We start from the raw sequence: 18,818 nt of genomic DNA, 5'->3' as shown, positions 1-18,818 counted from the left end.
AGCGGTCTAAGTGCATGATATATAAAGTACTGATTAACTAATCACTCACAGAGGTCTAAATGCATGATAGATGAAGTACTCACTAACTAATGTCCCACAGTGGGCTAAGTGCATGATAGACAAAGTATTCATTAACTAATCTCCCACAGAGATATATGTGCATGATAGATTAAGTACTCATTAAATAATCTCCCACACAGGTATAACTGCATGATCGATGAAGCACTCATTAACTAATCTCCCACAGAGGTCTAAATGCATGATAGATTAAGTACTCATTAACTAATCTCCCACAGAGGTATAACTGCATGATGGATGAAGTACTCATTAACTAATCTCCCACAGAGGTATAACTGCATGATAGATGAAGTACTCATTAACTAATATCCCACAGAGGTCTTTTCATATTCTCCCCTCTAATGAACTGCATTTGTAGAAGTTGGACAGAGACAAGACAGAACCTCTGGTGGGGTTGGGGCGGCGGCACCCTTGGTACTTTGCTCTCCTGCTGTTTTGGGGTACATTTGGAGATTTCAAATCCCCAGGATTTAATATAATCTGCAACAGCCAGAACCTGGTCTCTAACAAGGCTTGAGTTGAAGTGTAGCACAAACTTATCACGGCAATAATCATTCCAAAATTCTACGCGGTCAATATCCTTAGACACTTGTGCTTGAGGTGGTGCTCTCTTTAAAAGGCATAGAATGTTACTTCTATTCAGGACCACTGACTCTCAGTCCAAGGGTAATGTCTCTAGAATGAATCTATTGCACATGTTAGAAGCGGAATTTGTCCCATTATTCCCCTCTATAGGTCTAGGCCCACGCCCCGAACATATTACATGCCTTCTTTCCTTGAGAGTCATAAATGGCTTCCCCAGCAATCTCGTGTCATCAATATGATATGATATGATATGATAAGTCATTTATAACATGCCTGTACACAAGTGTTTCTAGGTGCCACAAGACAAAAGAGGGAAGACAGGGAGGACAAAACAAAGATCTTACTAAGGCCTCGTGTCATTCAGATTGTGCAAGTGCGATAGCGCAAAGTGCAGGAGGGGAGGGAGAAGAGGAAGTGCAAGGGAGAGGGAAAGGGGAAGTGCAATCAGGGCAACATTGCTCAATAGGTGCAGCCAGGGCAGCGCAGCTCAGGGTAAGTGGAAGGAGGCAGGGGATTGTAGGGTGACAGTCACCGCCCTTTAGTGTGTGCTAGGCCCAGCGACAGGGCATGGGTGGTGCATTGCTCAGTAAGTGCAGCCAGGGCAGCGCAGCTCAGGGTAAGTGGAAGGAGGCAGGGGATTGTAGGGTGACAGTCACCGCCCTTTAGTGTGTGCTAGGCCCAGCGACAGGGCATGGGTGGTGCATTGCTCAGTAAGTGCAGCCAGGGCAGCGCAGCTCAGGGTAAGTGGAAGGAGGCAGGGGATTGTAGGGTGACAGTCACCGCCCTTTAGTGCACGCTAAGCACAGCAGCAGTGCATGGGTGGTGCATTGCTCACTTCCTCCTCATTCATGCAGGGAGTCTCAATGCTTCTTCGCTCTGACTCAGTTACCAGGGGATTTCTAAAACCCTCCGTCTGTGACCCCCCCTCTATCCCACCGGCTAACAAGCGGACCCCCTCTGGACCGTCCGCCTTGTGGGGAGTGCGAAACCGCCTTTGTTATTTGGTACTTCTCTGCGCTGAAATCAGCTGATACCACAACATTAACAGCCAAGGGTGCTTGGGCCACAGACACATTATCAGCAGCTAAGTTATCCCCAATGTATTGCGCGCCAGCTGGGATCTCCTGAGCTGGAATAACTTCAAGAGATGTACAGACTTCACAGAATTAGGATAGGAACTACACTAGCCAAATGTTGCATCAGTTTTTTGGTCAAATCCCCCCCTCTCTAGGATCTACATACCACCTCTAGTATTACACAGCACAACTGTGAACTGTGCTATGGTGTGTTTGAGCCTTAAACTGTTTTTTTATTAAAATGCTAGACCTTGAATCCCCTTTTTCTTGTCATTTGGGCCATAGATTTAAGGAATTGATCACATAGACGAGAAGCATTACCTTGTTGTGCTTGCCTCTAGCCGATCAATACACTATTCACCATTCACTGTTTGCATAGGAAGTCAGGCCGTCCATAGACGAGAAGCATTACCTTGTGCTTGCCTCTAGCCGACCACTCCACTATTCACAATTCACTGTCTGCATAGGCGGCCAAGCCGTCCATCATTACCTTGTGCTTGTCTCTAGCCTACCACTCCACTATTCACCATTCACTGTCAACTTAGGAGGTCAGACCGTCCATAGGTTATCTCTGAATTTTGTCTGAATAGACTTTAAACATATGTCTTTTTGGCTACAGAGTGTAGTTCCTATCCTAATTCTGCCCAACCTGTACATCTCTTTCTCTACAGTGTGAAGTTAACACTCTGCTGTATACAACTAATTGAGTACAGACTTGCTTATATGCAAAGAACCCAGCAGACAGTGAGCTCTTGCTCGCAACATAATCCAGGTGAATAAGGACTCCCGAGGATGTTGAGATGATGTTTTTTATGATTTATTATGTTTGCAGTTTGAGAGATTTACAAGCCCACTTGTTTTTTAAAAATGTCCTGTTTACTTTGTAGATCAGAAAGAAAAAAAAGTTCTGTAATGATGACATTTTTGCTCCTGAGGAAGGGGAAATCCCGAAGCACGTAGAGCTTTAATATTGACACCAATTTGTTTGTTCAAATAAAATATGTCTGTGTTTTTCAAAACTTTTTCTCTGAGATGTTATCTTAAATATACTTCGCAAATCTTTTTTAAATTTCAACTGTTTCCAAAACAGTGGTGTGAAGGGGACACGAGGGTCCTTAAACCACAGGACTATTTTCTTCCTTACTGTTATCAATGTACTCCATGGTATGCCGCGCTTTCAGCACATAGCAACGAACCAGGAACACACGGAACACATAAAACAAATAGCATAACACGCGTTTCGTGCTCTGGGAGAGCTTATGAGTAGAATTGATCCTCCACAACCGCCATGGTGGACAGACTCAAGAGTCTCCAGTAGGTCAGCATCTCTAGAAGCTACCAGGTAGCACAAACAGTGAGTGCGACTCACCGCAGTTGTGATCTTTCTTTTCTAAGCCGAGGGAGTTGGGCTACATTCAGGCCGCTTTTGTTGTGCCTTTCGGCTGCATGTAGATTTCCCTTTCTGGATACTGTTACAATACTAGCAATTATTTTTTGGGAAGGTGCAGTACCACTGAGAACATACAGATGTCCTCAAGTGTGATATCAGATTTTGTATGAGGACATCTGTATGTTGTCAGTGGTACTGTCCCTTCCCAATAAACTATGTTAGGAGGATATCTGTAAATTGCAGTTCACTGGGGGAGGTGCATTACCACAGAAAAATGTCTTCTTATGCTCACAACCTGTTTCAATTTCTATTTCTTGTTTCCCTGGTTCTTGTTTTCTTGTTTATTAAATTTTTTGGGGAGGTGCAGTACCACTGAGAACATCCCACCAATCCCTGCTTTCTGGCTGCAGAGTGCAACTAGTTCCCGTTCTGCACTTCTACCACTGGCCTCAAAGGGGGGCATTACTGGTAGATGCCAAGTAGCCTGGGAGGGAAGCTGCGGCTGATCATGCAATGGGGGTTCCTCAGCCTCTCAGCATCCCATTACTCGCCGTACCCTTCCAGTGACATGTAAATAGTGACATGTGTGCACATGTGTGTCCGGCTGCAGTCCTAGGGCTATTCATGATAACGTTCTCTGTTCAGCCCTGAAGTCTTCCTCTGCTGCTGCTCAAGGACAGACACATTTCAGGGATATGGATTGTAATCACGTGACATCTGATGTGTTTCTCCTTCTCTTTCCCTCTCTGTGTCTCCTGAAGGTCCCTCCTCTGCAGAAGAGGAGTGTAATGGAACCACAGCTGTATATGCGGCCCCCGGGGGCTCAGCCCTGCTGCAGATCACAGACTCGGACCAGGCCTTCTGCCCTTGGGGATGTCACTTTCGGTGGACGAGGAGTGACTCCAGGCTTGTTGCTGCAGCGTGGGATCCGAGAGGCATTATTCAGTGCGGGCACACGCCCAACTGCCGAGTCCTCCCCGGCGGAAGCCTGGAGCTGTCCCACATCACCCCGGAGGAGGCCAGAGATTACACTCTGCACATGTGGGCAGAAGACGAGGCACTCAGGCCGGAAGAGTGGATAACGAAACACAAGTGTTTCCTGCTGCAGTTTCAAGGTAAATGGGGGTTGGCAGAAAGAAAATGAGGGGAGAATGATGAATTGAAAGCACTTTGAGCCAGAAACATTTGCGAGACTTTGTTAGTATTATTTAAAAACTCTTTTACAGAGCATTAGGGGGGCACTTTTAATTATGCCAGTTTAATGTAGCAGGACAAGTTCTCATTCTTCCCAATTATTGCAAGAGGGCAAATTCCTGTTGTTCCAGAGTAATGCAGGACGGCAAGATCCTGTTATTCCCAGTTAATGCAGGAGGGCAAGGCCCTGTTATTCCCAGTTAATGCAGGAGGGCAACATCATGTTATTCCCAGTTAATGCTGGAGGGCAATACCTTGTCATTCCCAGTTAATGCAGGAGGGCAAGATCTTGTTATTCCCAGTTCATGCAGGAGGGCAAGATCTTGTTATTCCCAGTTCATGCAGGAGGGCAAGATCTCATTATTCCCAGTTAATCCAGGACAGCATATCATGTTATTCCCAATTAATGCAGGAGGGATATATCATGGTATTCGCTGCAACTAGCTGGCAACTAAGAAACCATGTAGAATAACCGTGAAGGCGGGAGGGAGAGTAAACAGGGTATGGCCCTTACTCTAAAATAGTTTTAACACAAACATAGCGCAAAAACCACTGTATGGAAAAATGGGTTATAGCTCATCAGGAAATCCAGAGGCTTATGTGGACCAGGACCAATGTACTAGCACGCAAAGAGAGGGTACATGTGCAAACAAGGCTGTGATGGAAGGACAGAAAAGGATAGAATGAATATCTGACTATCCCTGCCTAAGTGCAAAGCCTCCTCTAGGTAACGGTGCTGTGCCGCTTACAAACAGTGGATAGAAAAAGAAATAAACTAACCACTTCTAGGTAGGAAATACTTTCAGCCTTGTTGGACCTATGCCACTCTCTTCCACTATGTGTAAGTGGAAATAGGAAGAGAAGTGCTCAATGATCACTTAAAAAGGTGCACCTATGGTCAATTGGAGAGGCATCTAGTGGGGTATCTGTCAGTTTATTAGCCACTAGATTGTCTTCCTGGCCATGGTGTACTCAGGTCTAAAAACAACACAGATACATTAACATACAATGTTTGACATAACACACAACGAAGAAGACACCAAGTCCCATAATCCGTTGTGAAATGATGTAGATATGACGGGTCATGGGTGGTTGGTAAAAAGAAATGCTCAAACTACAAGGTAGGCTTGATTTGTGCCTCTTGTAAGTAGCATCCACTGTCGACCGGTTTCTGTGGCATGTATGCGGGTAAAGCCACTATCATCAGGACAGTCTTCTGCTCACAGCAATTGGTGCAGCCTGGTATGGGTAATTAAAAGACTGACCATATTGAGGGAGGAATGGTTCAACATATAGGGATTGTTAATACTTTACCCCCAAGTTGTAAGTGCCGTAAGGCTGGATCACATGGAGAGGGAACCTATGGAAAACAAAAGGAAGTGTATGTTGCCATATTCACCTCACAGCTAATAACATCAATTCAATTGAATATGGACAACACATAATTGGTTGTCATCCACATAAGCAACACTGCAAGTACTAATATTAATATCCATTTAGAAAGAAGGGACACATAGTTTATCACAATCCTATTACAGGCTGTGGGCGGACGCCCATATCTGTGTACTCCATACTTAAGTCAAGGTATAAGGGAACATAGGTGGATCATATATGGCCTACTATCAGGTACTCCCAATGACGGATACCTAATTGACATACGTCAAAAATTGAACAGTAGTGAAAAGGAAATCACAGGGAGCCCCAGCAAGTGATTAACAGAAGGGGGCTTGGTAGGCAAAGTGTAACAATACAAAAAACAAATAATTTGGTGTTCAGCCATACCTTAGATAGGTCCCTGCTCAGTTAGTCATAGCTGGAAAAATGGGTGTACCCAAATGTAAGCAGCACACATGGATCCCAGTCCCCGGCTCTCTGTGGGGAAAAAGAAACATGTGTGCTTAAACTGGGGCCACAGTACAATTTTTGACGTATGTCAATTAGGTATCCATCATTGGGAGTACCTGATAGTAGGCCATATATGATCCACCTATGTTCCCTTATACCAAGGTTGTCCAACATACGGCCCACGGGCCACAATGCGGCCCTCCAAGCCATTTCATGTGGCTTGCGAGGCTGTACTGAAAACATCAAACAAATAAATAAATAAAGCAGGCCGTGGCAGAGGACTGTTACTGCCTCTGCCACGGCCCGGTTTATTTATTTATTTATTTGCCCAATGTTTGTCGGGTCCATGGACCCCCCCCAGGCTGGAGAGAAGAGACGCAGTATGGATGGCCCTTTGTTGCACCCATACTCTGTCTCTCTCTGGCGGCCCGGGTAAAAACCGGGTAAAGAACGATGTTTAAAAATTGAGGGACGTATGCAAAGCAAAATTGAGGGAGTAATTTTTTGTTTTTCTCTTTAGACTGCTCGATCTGTCCTTCCCTTCTAATGCTTTTCTTTGTCCCTTCTCCTTTATTATACTGCACCCACTTGGTATTATACAAATAAGACCCCATAGGAAGGACACACTCTAACGCGGCACGCAGGAATATAAAATTACCTCAAAGAAATGTGAAGTTCTTTAAAAAAAGGAATGTCTATAAAAAAACGAATGTCTATGAAATAACGGCAAAATTATTAAATCCAAAATGGCCGCCGGACATTGTAGCGTGACGCGTGACGTCATTGCGTAACGTGACGTGATGATGTCATACGTCACGCGATCGCAGCCTTTATAAAAGCAAGAGAATCACACAGAGGGAAAGCGCGGATCCTGGCAGACTGGAGGCAATCGTACCGAGAAGAACAAAAAGGTAACTTCTTTCATTTGAAAATAAGGAAAGCAAGGAGAAGCCCGCCAAAATAGTGGAACAAAGGGCTCGACCTTGGTCAGAGTTACAGAGACGGACACAAACGCCATTTTGGAACCGAGTTCTGGCAAAAAGACCCGACCGGTGAATTAATATTAAATAAATAAACCAGCGGTATCTTTAACATTGCACCAAAAAGTGGTGCGTTTAAAATCAATGGGAAAATCCCATAGAGAATATTCTGGTGGAATATTTCATGTGGTAACCACTGCCACCAGCCAGAAACTCGACGAGGGGGGACTGGACAGTGCCCCCTCGAGAACAGACCCAGGGGCAATCAAATTACCCCTCACCAGTACTTCCACAATATGATGGTTTGTACTGGTTCTGTTCACAGATTTGGACTAGTAAAGCCAATGGTGACTTTACATGCCTGGGAGACAGTAGTCAGTCCCAGGGTATGGCGTCTATGGTGGGGTGTCACTATGACACCCCTGTGTTACTGCACGGAGGGTGCTGTGTAACACACATACCAAAAACACATGAAGCCCTATGGAGTAAAAAACCCAATAGCCCATAAAACACATTCACAGTCAAAGGAGATTCTCAAATCATGCCTAAGAGTGGGAGAAAAAAGAGTCTCACTCTTAGCAGGAGAAAATAAAAACCCCAAAAATCCAGCAAAGCTGCTGGGGGACTCACTAGGTTTGGGAAATTAGCCTTAACAGAGAATTCTCCCTACATCCGCCAACAACCTGTAATAGGATGGTGATAAACTATGTGTCCCTTCTTTCTAAATGGATATTAATATTAGTACTTGCAGTGTTGCTTATGTGGATGACAACCAATTATGTGTTGTCCATATTCAATTGAATTGATGTTATTAGCTGTGAGGTGAATATGGCAACATACACTTCCTTTTGTTTTCCATAGGTTCCCTCTCCATGTGATCCAGCCTTAAGGCACTTACAACTTGGGGGTAAAGTATTAACAATCCCTATATGTTGAACCATTCCTCCCTCAATATGGTCAGTCTTTTAATTACCCATACCAGGCTGCACCAATTGCTGTGAGCAGAAGACTGTCCTGATGATAGTGGCTTTACCCGCATACATGCCACAGAAACCGGTCGACAGTGGATGCTACTTACAAGAGGCACAAATCAAGCCTACCTTGTAGTTTGAGCATTTCTTTTTACCAACCACCCATGACCCGTCATATCTACATCATTTCACAACGGATTATGGGACTTGGTGTCTTCTTCGTTGTGTGTTATGTCAAACATTGTATGTTAATGTATCTGTGTTGTTTTTAGACCTGAGTACACCATGGCCAGGAAGACAATCTAGTGGCTAATAAACTGACAGATACCCCACTAGATGCCTCTCCAATTGACCATAGGTGCACCTTTTTAAGTGATCATTGAGCACTTCTCTTCCTATTTCCACTTACACATAGTGGAAGAGAGTGGCATAGGTCCAACAAGGCTGAAAGTATTACCTACCTAGAAGTGGTTAGTTTATTTCTTTTTCTATCCACTGTTTGTAAGCGGCACAGCACCGTTACCTAGAGGAGGCTTTGCACTTAGGCAGGGATAGTCAGATATTCATTCTATCCTTTTCTGTCCTTCCATCACAGCCTTGTTTGTACATGTACCCTCTCTTTGCGTGCTAGTACATTGGTCCTGGTCCACATAAGCCTCTGGATTTCCTGATGAGCTATAACCCATTTTTCCATACAGTGGTTTTTGCGCTATGTTTGTGTTAAAACTATTTTAGAGTAAGAGCCATACCCTGTTTACTCTCCCTCCTGCCCTCACGGTTCTTCCTCTCCCCTATATCTACTCCAACTTGAGGTGTCGTGGCTGCTTTGCAACTGTGTGTGTTCAACGTACTCCTTGTTGTTCTGTTACTTTCTCTTAGCTCTTGCTCACCTGGCCATTCACCCTCACTCTCCACTCTAGCTCTGCATATTTCTTTCATTATGGCATCACTTACCTGGCCCAGCACCCTTGCATCTCTACTCTTGGTACTCGCTTCTCCACCATCTTTTGCTAGTATGCTCTCTACTATCCTTCCTTCCTCGTATTTACGTGTGCTTTCTGACAGAATCTTTTTCTTCCAGAGCATCATTTCCCAGTCACTCTCTTTCCTTTCTTCTTCTTTTCTCCTATTCTCCCATTGTTCCACACGTGCTGCTCTTTCTGCAATACTCTGTATGCAAGCCTCCTCCCTCTTCCTATCTTATTCTCCATGCTGCTCTAACTCCATTCTCACTCCTTTTTCCCTCTCCAGCTCTACCTGTCTCTCCAGCTCCTTTGGCTCAAGTCTTTTAGTGAGTATGCTTTGCGTCTACCTCAATTCAGCTATTTTTCCCTCCAGCTCTGCTTCTTCTTCTTTCTTTGTGTTCTCTTCTTCCCTGTTACTTACCTCACTCTCCCTCTGCATTTGTCCTAACTCCGCTCTGTCTATTGCCTGCATCACCTCCTCCTCCTTTCCCGTCACCGTCTCCTGCAGTCTTAATAGCACCTGTGCTGCTATCCATTCATCTGGCCCAATACCTGCTAAATCGAGCTGTGCTTTCTTTATGCCATCAAAGTTCACCTGTGTCCCTTTCATACCTACTGTGACCCCTGCATGCAACTCTTTCTGGTAGTGATCCTCCGGAGCGTACGGTGGTGGGTTGTATGTAGGGTTTGAGTATCCCTCTGCGGCTGTTACCTCTTGGTGCTTTGTTACTTCCTTCAGCTCTCTTATTGGGTATAGCCCTTCGGTCTCTTTCTTGACCTCTTTTATTGGATATGAGCCCTCTGCCTCTTCCTCACTCTTCTCAGTGTTGTTCACTACACTGCTGGGAGGGGCCTGGGGTGTACTCCACCCTTCCCCCTCGCTCTCCTCTTCTTTCTTTACCTCATGCACACTCATCATCCCTGGGCCATATCCCTAAATCATCTTCCAGAGGTCGAAAACCTCTAAATGGCTTGTCAATTTCTTCCCCTTGTATGTGTTGTGTAAATATGCTAACAGTGAATGTTGTACTTGCATAGAAAAGCTACCATTAGGCAGTCATGGTGTCCTTATCTTTTGGTCTGTACCTTTAGTCCAGTCATTACTGTATTTTACTATTTTGTCTCTGTGCAGTGGCAGTGTTGCACAAATGTGTTGACGTGGTGTTGTTAACGTGTGGTACCCATGGTGGGTTCCTATTCCATAGTATGATGACATTTTTATATATATACCACCATTACCTGGACCCTAGTTGGGGACTTCCGACTCTCCGCTGTGAATAGGAGGAAAAAATGTGTGTTAAAATACTCTTTATTTTCTATTCAATACCAACTTCTCTGTCGTCTTGCACCGGGCTGCCGTTCTTCGACACGCTGCTTTGTGCAACTAGGGTCCCCTTCAACCCGGAGTGCGTGAGGTCCCCTGCAACCTCTCACACAGCGAGGCATGCTCATGGGCCGGCCCGCCTTCTCAGGGTAGCCGCTGCTCGGCACGCCCGTGTTAGTGTCCTGATCACTCCTCCCCTCTATCATCTCACAGCCTGTGCTGCGTATTTTTGTACTGCCCTACTCGCACGGGTTGCAATGCTGCTGGACACACCCCCTTCGATTGGTGACGTGTGCCGGCGTTCTCCATGCGTGGTCGTCTGCTCACCTTTACCCCACCATAGCCGCTGTCCGCGGCTCCACTTTATGCAATAAAAATAAAACGTGATGTCCTATGTGAGCTCTATGGGTGACGTCACCAACTAACACAACGTATTACGTATACACAGTTTGAACATATATTGCGCGCCAATTTCCACAATAGCAATCCCGACAATCCCCACAGCTATCTTCCCACTACACCTTTAGTGGAGTATCCATTTATCACCTTTATTATTATAATTAAGCTGCACTCCCTGCGTTGCCTCGCGTGTGATACGTTCCCTCACTAGGGGAACATAACCAGCCAACTATCTTCCGCAATCTGAGACAACTCTAGCTACCTCCTGCGGGAATACATCATCTATTCACCGAGCTAAAACACTCAATCAATAGGGATCCTTATCTATTCATCAAACTACAACGCCGACTCATAGGAATACCACACCCCCATACATGTGTTTGCTTATCCAGACCAATCAGCGCGACACTCCGTCTAACACGTGGGAACTCGTCACCCACCCAATATGCTCAATAACACAAGAAGGGACTACCTCCGCTCCGTTCCCTACTACAACTCGCATGCCGCTCAACACCGATACACCAAAATTTGCTACAATGTAAAAAAAAAACGCCACCCTATTTACAATTCCTCCCCCACCCACATAACATGATATTGCTCGTTGTGTGGACCATACTCGCATCAGGCTCACATCTTCCGGTGCTGCTCGGCTGCGGACACCCCTCCAAATCAGCTCGCCACCTCCCCTCGTCTGGACCGCGTCTGGACACTAGCCAACCGTGGGTGGGAAATTTCTGAAGTTTGCTCCCGGCGGCCAATCTCCGAATTGCGCAGTCCGGTCATCTTGCAGTTCTGCGATGGTCCTGCAGTCCTCCAAGGGGGCAACAGCGGAGGGGGATGCATTGCAGGGCCACCTTGTCGCAAACGGTCTCGCTGGGATCTATCTTAGCAGTGCCTCCAACATGTTAGGGTAATTTCTGGAGGTCGGCAGGGCCATACCCGGAGTCTGTGGACCTCCAGCTGTCGGAAGGCCCTAACTCCTTCCGTGTCCCAAAGAAGTAGGAGACCCACATAAGAGCAATAGGTTCCTGCTGTTTATTACACGGAAATAGACAGGGACAGGTTCATGGAACGTAGGTTCCAAAAAAACTTCTAATTGTAATCAGGCTCGCAGGCCCCTTTTGTAGCTGAGTGACGTAACAATGTGCGTCATCTGTGAAAGCTCATCCTCAAACCTACCGCCACCCTGGGTTGGTTCCCTGAGTGGTAAGTTCAGTATAGGACGTTATAGTGAAAAGTTTTATTGGTAGAGAAGACGTCAGGTGGTACGCTTGGGTTGTCCCTAAAAATCGCTACTTGGAAAGGGTTACCTGAAGAGAGTTAGTGATTGGTTATGTTTTGATGCCGTCAGTGGTTAGCCCCCCGTGCCCTGATTGGTCCATCCTCGAGCTCCCAAGCCTGGGACCATCGTCGTTCCTAGCTCACGATGTACCTGGTGTTGGCAACAATGTGTGACTATGTGTCAGCGAAGGACAATGGACAGGTCCTGTTACTTGCCATTAGAGTGCTCCTTTCCCATTGCTGCTGGGGTCTCGGTTGTTACGCTTTTGTTGCAAGCTGGGTCCCAGACGTGGGACCCCCATGCTTCTTCGGTCCTTGAAGCTTGGTATTGTACCAGGTCGGCCTGCTCACGTGTTGAGAGAACGTGTTTGAGGCAGAATTATTGGGATTTGTTTTGTATTTCTGATCCTGGTAGCTGCAGCAGTGGCAGGTGTAACCTTGGCTGGGGGAGTGCGGAATGTGGATTGCAACATTGCGACCTTGGCTGTGGTGGCTCCAGTTTAGGGGCTGTTTTGTGTGCTCAGCATCTTGTGGCTCTGTGCAAGCTGATTCGGGCCTGCCGACTCTGGTTTGAGGCCTACTTTGGCTTGGTTATATGTGGCGGTATAAGGTCCATAAGGCAAGGAGTGCCGGGTGCGGTGTGGTTCTTTGTACATTGGTCCATTTATAGGGTCTTGTCTTCAGGGTTAGTTGCATGATGCGTCTGCAAGTATATACACAAACTCTTCTGGCGTATTGAGTTTCTGCAATGCGATTGCTGACCTATATGAAAAATAATATTGATGCATGTCTGTGAGTGTGTAGGGTCCTCTAAGTCGTAGCACTGAGCCTGTTTTTCGTGTGGGTTGGTGTGTGTCTGATCCAGGTGCACGGCAGCACATGTGTTTCTGTCCATTGTGGCTATGCCGTCATGTCATCTCTAACGATGGCAGGCGTAGGTTTGTGACATTTAGTCGAGCTGGTCCATGTGATCGGTTTCAGCTCCATTGTGGTTCCCAGCTCGTATTCTGGGTGGGAAGCGGCCAGGATTTGCAGGTGGAGCAGGGTCACGGTGGATATTGACATCCGGGCAGTGGACAGAGGTGCGAACCCTTCCCGCTGAGGGTGCTTGGGTCTTGACGTTGACGCCCATAGTTTGTAAGTTGGTCGGGGGAAGGGACCGTCCCAATTTCCCTCTTCAAGGTCAAATGTGATGATGTATTTGGAGGCACCCAAATTATCCACCAGTTTATTTGTTCTAGGCAAGAGATGTCCATCTGTCTTGGTGACAGCATTCAGAGCCCTGTAATCCACACATAACCTCAGCTCAGAGGAACCTGTTTTTTTAACCAAAACCACAGGGCGGAACCAAAGACTACTGGAGGGTGCAATCACCCAAGATCTAGCATCTTGTTGACCTCTGTCTTAATGTAAAACCTTACTTTGTCTGACATTCTTTATCCCCTACCTTTGGTAGGTACACTATTTCCTCTGTCAATGTCATGTTTGCACTAAGGTGTCAAACCAGGAGCCAGCAAACTACTCACCTCCTCTTGTTGAACAGAAGTCAGGTGAGGGGCCACTTTGACACCCTCAATGGAGCTATCTGAAGGACCTCCCTGGAACAGGTCAGGAAGGGGTTCTGACTCCTCCTCCTCAACATCTGATGCCAAATGTAGTGCTGCTATTTCAACCCTAGGGATGAAAGCCTTCAGCCTATTTACGTGAAACACTTTTGGAGCCTGCCCAGCCCTTTCAAGGTCCACTAAATAGTTAACCTCACCCAGTGACTCCACTAGTGTGTAAGGGCCTGCCCATGTGTCCTGCAAAGCTCTAGGCCTTATAGGATTCATGATCAGGACTTTAGCCTAGTGGGAAGTTGATCAGGGAAGCTTTCTGGTCATACCAATGTTTCACCAGAGCTTGCCCAACCTTCAACTTTCCACTAGCCTGACCCATCAGCAGTGCCATTCTTTTTCTGAGTCCCAGCACATAGTCCACTACATTGGTAGTGATAAGGGGAGTGGGCATCTCCCACCCCTTTTTGACTATAGCCAAGGGTCTCCTCACAGGGTGACCAAAAGGAAGCTCGAAGGGGCTGAAGCCAACACCCTCCTGAGGTGCCTCTCTGTAGGCAAACAGTAAGCTTAGTAATAAGAGATGCCATTTTCTCCTTTGGGGTTCTTCCAGAGCCCCAATCATGCTTTTAAGGGTCCTGTCAAACTGCTCAACTAGACCATTGCTTTGTGGGTGGTAACTGGAGGAAAACTTACAGGTAACCACACAATCCTTCCACATGGCCTGCATATACTTTGACTTAAAGTTGCTGCCCCTATCGGACACAACTTCTTTAAGATAGCCAACTCTAGTAAATATGCCAAGTAAACCTTTTGCAACTGACTTGGCAGTCACAGTCTTTAGTGGGATGGCCTCAGGGTACCTGGTTGCATGGTCGATCAGCACCAGGATACACTTATTGCATGAGGCTGTTTGAGTGTGAAGGGGACCAAACATGTCTATTCCTACCCTCTCAAATGGTTCTCCACAACTGGGTGTGGTACCAATGGAGCCTGGATTGTTGTGGCACTTTTTCCAGATAACTGGCATGTGGCACAACTACTGCAGTAACTTTCTACTTGCACCCCCATCTTGAACCAGTAGAAGTATTTGGATAACCTTTGCTTAGTTTTCTTTATCCCAAAGGGACCAGCAAGGGGGACTTCATGCACCACCTACAAGAGGAAGGGTCTTACAGCAAGGAGAACCACCCACCTCCTATGGGCTCCTTCTGTAGACTCTGTGGGCTCACTGTAAATGAGCCCACCTTGCCAATGAATCCTGTGCTTCCCAGGAGGCTCACCCTCAAGCTGGGAGCATGCCTGTCTCCTTAGGCCTTCCAAAGATGGGCACTCACGTTGGCCCTTACTGAACTCAACCCTATCAGGACCACCTTCCACTAACAGACTTTGTAGTTCAGGATGGTCATGAGGATTGAGGACTTCAGGCAACACCTCTTCCTCGTCAGGTTCAGGTGTTTGACCAACTACCTCCACCTCAGTGGTAGGTGAGTTAAGGGGGAATATTTGCTTTCCCTTTTCAGTTTTTTCTGACTTCTTTAGCCTTGGGTTTCCCCTTTGGCTGGGGCTTTGCATTGGACTTGGCCAGTGCAGCACTTGTTTGTGACCTAGTGCATGGTCTCACTGCTGTGTCACCTACAAGACCTACGTCTCTGAGATCATTCCCCAGCAGGACCTTATCTGGGACTTGCCTCTGAATGCTCACTGGAATCCTGACCACTGTACCACTGATAGTAAGATTTACAGGCATTACTGGAAACTTGAGAGGGGACCATCAGCTAACTTAGTGGGTGTCAGAGGAGCTCTGGCAAGTTCCTCTGTGTCTACCAAGGTAGAATCCACTACTGTTGTGCTCGCCCCACTATCCCCAAGGGCATCAACACACTGTCTTTGACATAGTGATTGGTATTATCTGGAATGCTAGCATAAGCCTCTGTGACATTAGGCTCCCAGGAACCCAGGGAAACTAGGACTACCTCAGATTCTATCCCACTGGGGAAGGAGTCCCAGGAGAAGGTGCCCCTGTGATCTCTTCCTCCTCATAGGAGGGGAAGGTCAGACTCACAGCGTGGACCCCCAAGGTTTGGACCTTACATCTGGGGTCCCCCTTCACATTGTAATTTGCTCCACAAGCCACACAAGATCCACTGGGTCTTGGGACACTGGGAGGCTTATTATAACCAGAGTTCTGTTTGGAAGGATAATTTCCACTACCCTAAACATTCTCTTGGGACTTACCCTTACATTTCATTTTGTGGCTCTTTTGGGAGGATGTTTTATCAGATCCCTCACCCTCCTTATCTTTGGACTTTTTTCCCTCCTCCTGCTTGCCAGGATGAGTCTTGTCCTTTTGGGACACTCTATGTGACACCCACAAATCTGCTGCTATGGACAGTTTCTTAGGGTCTACCTCCTTTGATTATGCCAAGAAGCAACATTATGTTCAAGCATGACAAGACATATCATACCCTCAAAGGTGGAGACCTTATGGTCTTCAACCCAGCCAGTCAAGTTCTTCAAGGAATCAGTAACATAAGACACCAAAGTGTTACCTTCTTTCTTTTTGTACTCTCTAAACCTCTTCAAGTATTGGGCAAGAGTCTTCCCAAACTTTAAGATGAGAGTCTGCTTCAATTTTGGAAAATCTACTCTTTCAGCTTTTGACATCTCCATAATAGCACTGCAACCAGAATGGGATAATCTGCTGAGCAACCATGCAATCTTGTCAGCATTTACAACCTCTTGGACTTCACATGCATACTCAAATGCATTCAACCAGTCCATAATGTCATTCTTCTCACCATACACACTGATCAGATCTTTAGAAAATCTTGAACGAGAGGAGGACCCAGACCCATGTCCAGATCCCTTGGATCTATTTGAAACTTGAAGCTTGGCCAGTTCCAACTGGTGATTCCTGTCCTTTTGTTTTTCTACCTGCTCCACCTTCAGCTTAGCTATGTGAAATTCAAACTCCTTCTGCTTAAACAGCAGTTCTTGATTCTTGAATTCCAACATGACATCAGCATCAGAGCTGGCAGAGGATACTTGGGACAACACATCATCTCTGTCATCATGGGCACCATGGACAAGTACAGCGACAGAACTGCCAGTTCTGTCAGTGAGAGCAGCCCCACCTCCTTCAGCACTGTCATCTGATGCAATGGCTTCGAGTTGAGAGTCTTGCCTGTCCATGATCCTTTGGATCATTTCAATCTTTGTACTTTGAGCAGGCAAGCCTCTCTCAGTACACATAATTCTCAATATTTCAGATTTGGAAGCATTCAAGGTTATATTGTTAATTGTTTCCACACTTATAGATAGGTCTATGGCCTATACAGTTACTACTAAGGGCTCTGTGTGTTCTGGGCAGGGGTAATCTGAAATGACTTCACCAGTGCGCAACACTGGGTACCTTCAGTCCTATCCCACCGCTGTACACCAATTTGTTAAGATGGATTTCTGAACTCGGATCTGGTGAGCAAAGGTTCAGAAGGCAAGCCTACTTTCTTGGAACAGGGTAACCTTCTGAACAAGACAGACCAATCAAGGTAGCATTGGTGGCTGTCAAGACTAGATCTCAGGAGGGGTGAGGGTGACTGAAAGCCCACAATGAGCACATACAGTCAAGGGCACTACAAATCACTCCCAGTCAGGTGTCTATATATTAAAAATACATGTACATTTATTCAAGGCCTTTGAACTCAAACACAAATCAAATTTCAACAGTAATACATCAAAACAATACAACACTACTATAACACATATATACAATACCAAATGGAATAAAGGATTAGTGCACAGAATGGGTTCACAACCTAAAAGGAAACAGAGCAAGCAGTGCAAATAGACTTTAGGCTGTTCTTCATCAATCAATCCATAACTGAGAGGCAGTCCAATCCCTTCGAAGAGTGGAGCCTAACACTCAAAAGTACTTTCAAAATGCTGGTGCACGCGATGGTGCAGAAGAGCGAAAATGGGGTCTTTTGCTGGGGCTGTAGCAGCTCAGGAAGCTGGATGAGGCGATGAAGAATAAGTTCCCACCATTCGTGGAGGGTCTCCCCAAGAGGGCAGAACAGGTTCCAGGAGTTGGGAATGGGACGGGAGCACAGTCTACATGAGGAAAGGTGAGTGGCCCTCAGGGGATACTTGTGCGTAAAAATGGATGGATGCGCTAGGGGCCGCTGGTAAGGCTTGCAAGTATTCATCGACCCCTGGTGCACTCTGGACCAAACTTTGGCAGTCGGGTTCTCTTCGGTTGCAGGTTTAAATGCGGCAATTGTGCGACTCTGCCTCTTTCAGCGGCTGAGATACAGCAATGATTCCGTGGCAGGACAGTGGCGATTTCTCCCCTCCTGGTGAAGGGATCAGGCCAGTTTCACTGCAGCAGGTTTCAGGGCACTGAGGGGCATAGCAGCAAGGAACCTGCGAAGTTCGTCAACATGGCGACACAGTGACCACGTTCTCTAAGGTTCAGGTGCTCTCTCTGTAGTCCAGACCTGGGAATGCCAAGTGTACGAAATTCGGTGTGAGAGTGCCGTGAACACAGAGTTTATGATCTACCATGTTTCAAGGTTCAAGTCGAAATGGCAGTGGTTTCAGAGCAAAGGTCCTGAGCATGCTGGTAAGTCCACTGGATGTCCCACAGACACTTCCAAAGAGGCTTACTTACAGGTTAAGATCAAGGTGCCGTGAATAGTTAGTCCCACTATTCAAATGGGTCGAAGTGCCTTTGCAGACCTTCTGGTTCGATCAGATGCAGAGGGGTCCAGCGGGACAACAGCGGGCTCAGGGTGCCAAACCTTCCAGCGGGTCACCAGCGGTTCCTCGACTCAGCTTCCTAGTTTCAGGATACTTGGATCCTATCCTAGGCTCAGTGAGAACTTAAGGATCGACCTGGCATGGCTATTTGGAGCCTTCTCTTATCCAGAATCTCCTTTGTGCCAAAACTAAGAGGACCCAATGGGAGATCTGCTCACATACAAGCACACCAGACGTGGACCAATCATGGACCACAGTGGTCCCATTCATTCCCAGCACACTAGACTCTTTGGCACCCAGGATGTGTATTGGAACTAGACAGTACAGCCCACATCCTGTAGGCACACACACAAGGCATGCAGAAGGTGACGAAAGCTTTCAAGGGGAAATGCATGACCAAATAAGGACTGACC

At 46.5% G+C, this 18,818-nt stretch overlaps 1 protein-coding gene across 2 annotated transcripts in view; it reads left to right on the top strand.

Annotated features, from left to right (window-relative positions):
• LOC138525658 (uncharacterized) overlaps positions 1-18,818 on the top strand; it is a 338,509-nt gene that overhangs the window by 180,906 nt on the left and 138,785 nt on the right. For both annotated transcript variants that reach the window (XM_069635722.1, XM_069635721.1), the window contains exon 3: positions 3,891-4,244. In XM_069635722.1, coding sequence (XP_069491823.1) covers positions 3,891-4,244 — 354 coding nt within the window. The remainder of the gene's footprint in view (positions 1-3,890; positions 4,245-18,818) is intronic.

The sequence above is a fragment of the Ambystoma mexicanum genome, chromosome 7p, assembly GCF_040938575.1.
Source record: "Ambystoma mexicanum isolate Mex_15411 chromosome 7p, UKY_AmexF1_1, whole genome shotgun sequence".
Lineage (NCBI taxonomy): Eukaryota > Metazoa > Chordata > Amphibia > Caudata > Ambystomatidae > Ambystoma > Ambystoma mexicanum.
This window is presented reverse-complemented; position numbering and strand designations above follow the sequence as displayed.